Source organism: Battus philenor, unplaced genomic scaffold (genome assembly GCF_028537555.1).
Source record: "Battus philenor isolate CCGP_79_NKW_IND1 unplaced genomic scaffold, ilBatPhil1.0.hap1 SCAF_11, whole genome shotgun sequence".
Classification (NCBI taxonomy): domain Eukaryota; kingdom Metazoa; phylum Arthropoda; class Insecta; order Lepidoptera; family Papilionidae; genus Battus; species Battus philenor.
The window spans coordinates 10,148,021-10,156,582 of record NW_027181673.1 but is presented as its reverse complement, the minus strand read 5'-3'; the positions used below and the strand labels follow the sequence as shown (position 1 = coordinate 10,156,582).

Genomic DNA, 8,562 nt, shown 5'->3' with positions numbered 1-8,562 from the left:
TACTTCCTAACATTGACCTGAAGAATAAGTCATTGGACTTCATCAACTAAACAAACTTAACTAAAATGTGACATGGACAGCATTGACAAGTATGCGAAGATCGTAAGCAATTAACGACTTTTTTTGCATTTAATGTAAGAAATCGAGTGACACAAGATTTCACTGACTTTCAAAATTTACAATGCAGTACGTGGATAGGTTGTGAATCGATTAAAACCTTTGTTTGTAGTTTTTTTATATTGTCTTTTAATTTTTATTGTACTTACTTGTGTTTAAATGGGTTATTTAGAATAAAACAATAAAATCCATTAATTGATATTGGGTTTGTATTAGGTGCATTGGCTTAAATGTATTACGTGTAATGTAGATATAATTCCTAGACATATGAGTAAAGAGTCCGTACATCTCATATAAGCTATCTTTTAAATAGGCATCAATAGTAGCATCTATTCTATTTTATATGTTATATCCTAATTTTCTTCAGATTTGCAACACTAGTATCGTCAATTAAAATCAACACCAACTATGTTGTACGAAAATTTAAGATCATATACGAGTTTCAGAAAAGTAATATATCTTTTTAAAATACTGTAACAAGGATGTGGGTACGTGGAGATAATGCAGACATCGATGTATTTTAACGCCAATCCTGGTGCCTTGAAAAATAAATTGCATTATTATATAGTTATGTTAATTATATATTGTCTTTTTCTTATACCATGCTGTGTAACTCAGGATGATGTTCGATTACCTCATTTGATAATCGCAACGGGTGAGTTCTAAAATGAACATAGATGAGGTAAAAACTAAAACAACGCCTATGTTACGACTATATAATGCCAATATTAGTATAAGGCTCGAATTTTAAAATTGTCCAATCGTACTTATGTACACCTAGAGCAAATAGTCAGACTAAGGAAGCCTTACTTCGGGAAAGAGGTTGGGCTCAGCTGGGTACGGTTGCGTTCGTGAAACTACAAAATGTATGTCCAATACACTTTAGTGCCGGAGTCGCTTAAGAAGCCATAGAACTATCGTCGGGATAACCCAGCGGATCAGTAAGTTGATAACTTCTACCACTTCATATTATGGTTGTCTGTAAGAGATTGCCTTGTATGATAAGACTGCCATTCGTACTTTTCTGTTTATTATTGTCAAACTATTTAAATATATCTTAACATGTACAATAAAGGATATTAAATAAAAATAGGTTGAAATGATGGTAGTTCATATAGCACGCAGAACAGATAGAGGTTAGGACTTAGCGGTACTAAAGTGGAGACCAAGGACCGACAGACGCAATGTAAGGCGTCCAACTACAAAATGGACAGATGAGATCATCTATTCATTTGTTAAGGTCTTCGGAAAACTCTGAAAATAGGCATCTTCCAACTGGTCTTATTGGAGATCTATGGACGAGGTCTATGCCCAGCTGAGCACGTCCTACGACGTTGAATATTAAACATATTTCTATTCATTTGATTTATAAATAAGTATTTACCAATCTTTATATGAATACGAATGTATAACGAAAACAGTAACTAATTTTTGTATCCGTCCTAAAAATGCGCCGTCGTGACTAAATCTAATTGCGGTACGATTAGGGACAATCATGTCGACAATAGCCAATGATGAAATCACAACGGGCACGGATTTGCGCAAGTTCCTTTAACTAAGTCATACATATTTTCAGCATGCTAATTGCACCGCCGTCAAAAAAGTTTGTTTTCTTTTAAAAAACTTTATGTATAATCAGAATCAGGCTTTGGACTTTTATTCATACCGATATAACTGTGAATGTTTTACATGGATCATGTGCTTGACACTTTTACGTAAGACTTTAAAAAAATAATGAATTAAATTTTCAATAAATTAACATGTGAATTACCTAAATTGAAGAAAAAAATCAATTGAAAAGAAACTTTTGTTATATATATTTTACATATAGGAAACAAACTGCATAATATTTACAAAAAAATGTAAACAAATCTTTTTATAAAGTGATACCAAAAATATTTCCGACATTTAAAATTAATTTATTTACAAAGTTTTTTTACTTAATGATTGTGTTTCATGTTTTTCATCATTTTTTCTTGAAATGAATTTTGTTTTCGTTAATAATTACCAAGTGATTAATGTCTTATGCAGGTAATTATTTTGTTTCTATCGGTGATTGACTTTGCATCGGTTAATAATTTTGACAGCTTGCGATTATTAATTGGCAGGTATGCAACAGTCATGTACTTATGCGATCGAATTCTTCAATTACATAAGTGTATTAATCCATGCTTCCAAGCTCAACGAACTAAGTACATAATTGCAGTTAGCATAACGTTATTTTAATGCATAAGTGTGAACGTCGAGAGCCATGTTGCAAAATTCAGTTGGCTAATATAAATTATGGAAAACTGTATGCAAATATAATGGACTTGTTTGATTCTTTAATTTTCTATCTATAATGACTTCCGTAGTTGTTAACAGTTAATATCTGTGTCGATCACATAAATCTTACGTGTTGCAAAAGACGGCGAGCCTTTTTGTTTAATGTAGGTTAAATCTGCACGCTATTATTGTATTTTGTTCTTAACGGATCAGTTTTTTTGTTTATGTAATATAATATTAAATAAGGTACATATTACACTGTATTTAATAAAAAAATATTGCTAATATAGTTAAAATATTACCATAAATATCTGAGAATATTTGAAATTGGGTGAAAATAAATAATAAATTCGTAATTTTTTAATTCAACATTTTATTAATATCACAATTCACGGCAAAACGCACTTAGTCATAGTTTTAAAGAATTGAAATCAAGCATGGATTCAAACACCTGTAGAAATCAAACAAAGAGACACATTCATTCAAAATATTACACGACAGAATTTCTTATTAAAGCACTTAATGAATTAACTAATGCGTTTCATAATTTAATTGTATACATAAAAACACATAAACGATACTTTTAACAAATTTTAGGTATTTCAAAAAATCCTATTCAAACAGTTTTAAATCTATCTCAGGTACATAGAGTTGAAAATAAAACATGAAGCATTAATAACCATAAAAGCTTAAATCAATTGTAAGATTAAAAGTTCTTACATTAGAGATTACAGGCACGAAGTATATCTAACATTGTTTTAGATAGTGGAGAAACATTCCACAGTTATGCCCGAATAAATTTTAAGTTTGATGTTGTTAGTTATAGCCTTCATATTTGTAACCTTCTGAGCTCTCTCCGGACAGTCCCTGGGCGTGGCCGGTGTAGTATTGGCCCTCAGACTCGGGCTGTTGTAATTCGTAAGATTTCAATCCCTCAGATCCCTCGTACCCTCCGAATCCCTCATATCCACCATGTTCAAGCCCTTGCTCGTAGCTTCCGTGACCAAGGCTAGCGGCGAGGTGCTCAGAGTCGAGTCTGTGGTCTTCGAGGACGAGACCACCGCCGTGGCTTTGCTGCGCTTCAGGGTGAATCTGCTTCAAGTTCTGTTCAGACTTTCCCTTTTCGAGGGGATGCTTCAAAAGATGGCTGTGTTCCTTCTTAACGTATACGGGCACTGGATGGAAATGCTCGAACTTAATGGACTGATGCGACTTAGCATGTTCATGCTGTATCTGATGGTGATGTCCTGATTGTCCGATTAAAGACTGTTGGTCGTATTTTTCCTCGGCTTGAGGTATTTCTTCATGTATGATGCCAGGGTAGGCGGCCACTACGGCAAGGAATCCTAAGAAAACCTGGAAGTAGAAATATGGATAAGTCATAATAATATTTATTTAAAAATACTTTTTTTCATTTCTTATCGTATATTATAAAAAATTAAGAATGTCAGAAGTTTGCCTGACAACTAATATAACAGACTATAAATATTGATGCTAATTTCAGATATTGTAAAGACATTATCTCGAAACATGTTTTGTAAAGCAATAGCGTGAGGAACACGCATTTAAATTAGTTATGCAACGAGAAAGACTTCCGGTCCCGAGCCGCTTGCTTTAGATGAGGAAGAATAACGCCATTATATCGTTTGGTTGCGTTCATGTATAATGCATGAGCGAAAAACTTCGATAGCCGTGAATAAAATATTGGTTATGGTTTATAATTATGTTAAGCATTATTTTAAATTTTATTAAATTATTGCCACTGGCTCCGTCAAATCACTGTTACTTTCGAAAGCACTATCACAACAAACACATTACGCACGTGGTATTTCATTGCGGTCTGTTCGCTACTGTTGGTCACCGTACTCCACGAGAGGGTTGTGGGTAATGCCAGCAGTTGCAATTTACATTGCTTTTATACTCGTTTTCACTTAACTTGCGGAGCTGTGTGAGTGCTCTGCTTACGTGTTACGTCTAACCAATTGCTACATTGACAGTTCGTCCGTGTCTTGGTTAGAACAATAGATAGAAATTGGTTGTGAGATATATGGAAAAAGTTCTCGATCGTTGACTTAAAGAGTATTTTGTTCACATTATCATGTAATATCTGAAATGGTGACAGTTGTGATCGTTTGTGTAACAAGTACATTGATCTCGATTTGCATGCAATTGTGTTATGAAAGAGCTTACATGAGGACAAAAAACTTTTTGTCCTAATAATGTTTTCATAAAATTCCTGTAATGTTACGCTTGTATAATTTTCCTGTAATGGCGAAAATACCTTTAAAACATATAGGAGTATTTGGGATCAATGTTCAAGAGCGGCAGCCATGACTTATAGTTAGTGCTAAATAGAAAATAATTTAACGATTTTTAACACATAAACATACACCTACTTTTATAAAATATTCATTTTTATATTTAATCCAGTGCGCAGAGTCTATGATTTTGAAATGAAAATGAAAAAATTTTCCGTACTAAAGACACTCCGACATAAACCCTGACCATTTTAACACACTGCCTATGTCTAATTTGAAAACCTTCGGGAACTTTTACTTTTGTAGTATTCCTTTACTTAAATAAAGATGAATTCCAGAGCAGTACTTTAGTTATAACGACATTATTGTATGGGTTTATGGTAATTGTAAAAATTGTAATGATAGAAAATAAATGTTATTAAAAAAAAAATAAAAACGAAGTTGCATCCTTTTAGCTCTGCACAGCTAATAAAATTACATTTCTCAAGCAAGAATGCAAAACTTATCTGCCAGCAATAGCAGATTATTTTATTGCATAAAAATGTTAACGATTGATATATTTTTAAAACGTCTTTCTTGACGTAACCGACATAGATAATAATTAAGAAATGACAGTTTAGTGGTTTGCTTATGGACATTTTGTGGGTCTCTCATATACTTCATATATACTAAGTTTCGTTTTATTTTATTCTAGAAAATTCCGAGCTTGCTATCTACTTGCGCGCAGAATAGATGAAAACTGGCCAGCAAACGCATCATCGAATATCCACCCACAAGGTGGCGTGATAACCCAGTTAACAAGACTAAACGCTGTCGCAAGACGATGGGTGGAAGTCCTTCCAACCGGTCCCATTGGATATCTACAGCGGAGAACTATGTTCAGCAGTAGACGTCTGACGTCTGAAATGATTATGATTACAAAAAATTATAACATGTAAAATAATGTGTAGCGGCTCGTGCCAAGATTCTCTCGGGAGAATTCGAGATTCGCTACCTTAAGAGAGGTGCTAAGTGAGTCGCCCTCTGCGCCCTGCCACCTCAAACCTGCGTAATTTGCAAATGCCACTTGGGCAGCAGTGAAATTCGCTATCAAAAAAAATCTAATCTCTGATGCGTGATTTACTTGCGTTTGGAACTAAACGAAATTTTCACCGGACTATATTTATTTAGTATATTCTCTGTATTATATGCATAATACATAACTAATTTGTACCAAGTCTGCATGATGGAAAAAGATCCTCAGTCTACGGGGTGGTAAATGTCATAGCCGTAGAATTTTTACAAATAGAAAATGATGGAGAGCGTCACAATTTCACATTTTATTGATCCGCCCATGTCAATGTCGTACCAAACAAAGTTTTGTAGGTGTAGTCAATAGTAATACTTCTGTTTTCATAGTTTCACAGAGACATGAAACGGTATGTCGATTAGTTCTGTAATATATGCGACAGCACAGAAACTTCATATTGTAATATTAATGGAGTAACAGCTGATTTACTCGCCGCAGTGAAACCTATCTATATAAAGTAAAATCTACCACCAGTCTTTGTTTTGCCTTCTTGATGTTTACAATTTTAGTGGATTTGTGCTAAAATCAGTGGTCTTACTGAAGCTGAATCTAAACAAAACTTAGAAAAGGAGGCTGCTGTGGTCTTAAAGTTATGAAGGGGAGACCATGAACCTACAAGCGCAGCGTAGAATGTCTACCCACAAGGAACTCGGAAAACTTGGTTTCAGGCGGCTTCCAACCTATCCTTTTTGAAATCTATGACGAAAGTCTATATCCTATGGCTGTAATGTTTATAGTAATCTTATATTTTTACAGACCTAAACCGCAGATACCTAAGAATCCCTAGAGCTTAGGTACTATATAGAGGTTTTAGCTCAATAAAGGACATAAAGAGCGCTACTGCGCTCGGCAATCTCTAATCCGATGAAACTTTGAAATGCGAGTGTGCAATAAACTTTCATTCATCAGTTATAAAAATTTGAATATTTTATCTGTATTTGCTAATATCTGTCGTTAAACAGGTCCAAACACAAGCAACCACAGTAATAGTACTGTTCCAATTTTAAAAATACGGCTCAACAATGATTTATCATATTGAGCGTCTTCCCACTTAAAGAATAAGAGAATAGACCTAATTTATAAATAAAATTAGTAATTATATGATAAGCGTATTTATTATTAGCTGAAACAAATAGTTTTAAAGAGACTAAGTGGTGTACTGTGCGGTGTATACTATATAACTGGCATGTTCATAAACAGCGTTAGATATGTATCTATCGGTATTTGATTCCACTCTCGAACAGTTTATCGATAATTATATTTTATTACGAATTCAACAACGGCAAACTTTCTTTTTTAGAAACACTATTATCATAATCATCATTTCACAATAAAATAGAAAAGAATGTAAATATGTATATATATGCATATTCGCACATATTTACTACTAACTATCACCTACTTCGCGTTATGTTGAAAATAATTTTTCTAATATTATTAACGCCCCCCTATTTACACGTATTGATAGAGGTACTAGAAATATCATGATGAGTTAACATAGATATAATTTTCTTAAATAAATTTAATGTTATTCTTACTAACACATCGTTATATTCTTGGTCGGCATTAAATATTCTCATAGCAGTGGGCGCCTTTTTTGGATTAGTAATTACATAATCATTGAATTTTTATATTTTTCTGATTAATCTTTAATATTTCTGACATGTCTTATGTAAATGCCAATTATTTAATTAATATTTCTAGATACTTATACTCCATTCCAGATAAAATAATACATATCTATTATATATTGAAAAAATCTTTTGCATAATTATTATTCTGTTATTTTTTGTTGTTGTAAACTGTTATATTTCGAAATTGAATTTTCTATACGTCATTTAATAGCATATACTGCGAGAATAGGAAGTCATTAACGTCTGCACAAATGTCATCTTGAGAGACTTTTTGATGGTTAACCATAACTGCGAAGACGCAATCTATCATTACTCAACTCAATTTACAGCAATTCTTAATAAAATCTCGTTCGGTGACACATTGAATATGGCACATATAAACGCTTATGGCATCATTGCTTTGCGTTTCAAGTTTACTGTTCGATTTTCTAGTGTGAAATCGATTAAATAAGACATGGCTAAGGATTTAGGCATGTTAAACGATATTTTTCTTTAACTTGTGCCTCGTTTGCAAGCTCAAAGTCAGCTAACAAGCACAGTGAAGACTAAGCTCTAGTTTAGTCTTCGAGATAAGGTCAGAAATGAGAATGAAATTAACCAACAGAGCCTAGCGAATTGGCAAATTGATGTGACTGTGATCAGTTCGCATAGCGGGTAGAACTGGTGGCAGCTGAGGGCTTAAGTTTCTGAAATAGACCACGGACCAGCCAACGTAGTATAGAACATTCACCATCTTCAGACGATCTTGTTAAGGTTGTCAAAAGTAGCTCGATGCAGGCGCGTCCAATATATTTCCCATAGGACGGCTATTGTAAATCTGTGGGGTAAGCGTCTTATGACGGAAATGATGATGATGATGAATGTAACAATGACAATGACTAATCATAAAATTAATATTGTAAATAAATCGCAAGAAATGTATGCGAAATTTTTTAATTACGTAAAACATTGTAAAGACGTAGTTGAGTAAGAGAGACTTAATACATTTTTCCTTATGTCTAAACATAGTTGCGGTATTGTTACAGCAGTTGTCATTTTAGTTACTATATTTGAGTGACTAAAAAAATAATTCGTTTTTGAATGCAAGTTTCACCAAAAAGAATGGCCTAAATTTGCAAACGACCCAATACTTTTATTATAATCAGTTATGTTCGAAAGCTTAATTTTACAGCCTTTTTACATTTCGAACTTGCAGTGAAACCTGAGATTGCAATCGAGT

At 33.5% G+C, this 8,562-nt stretch overlaps 1 protein-coding gene across 1 annotated transcript; it reads right to left on the bottom strand.

Annotated features, from left to right (window-relative positions):
* Positions 1-2,903: 2,903 nt before the first annotated feature.
* On the bottom strand, positions 2,904-4,253 carry LOC137931194 (uncharacterized). The gene is made up of 2 exons (XM_068774606.1): positions 4,205-4,253; positions 2,904-3,738 (listed from the first exon to the last, which is right to left on the bottom strand). The coding sequence occupies exons 1-2, from the start codon at positions 4,214-4,216 to the stop codon at positions 3,199-3,201; spliced, it is 552 nt and encodes a 183-aa protein (XP_068630707.1). The 5' UTR covers positions 4,217-4,253; the 3' UTR covers positions 2,904-3,198.
* Between the last annotated feature and the right edge of the window lie 4,309 nt (positions 4,254-8,562).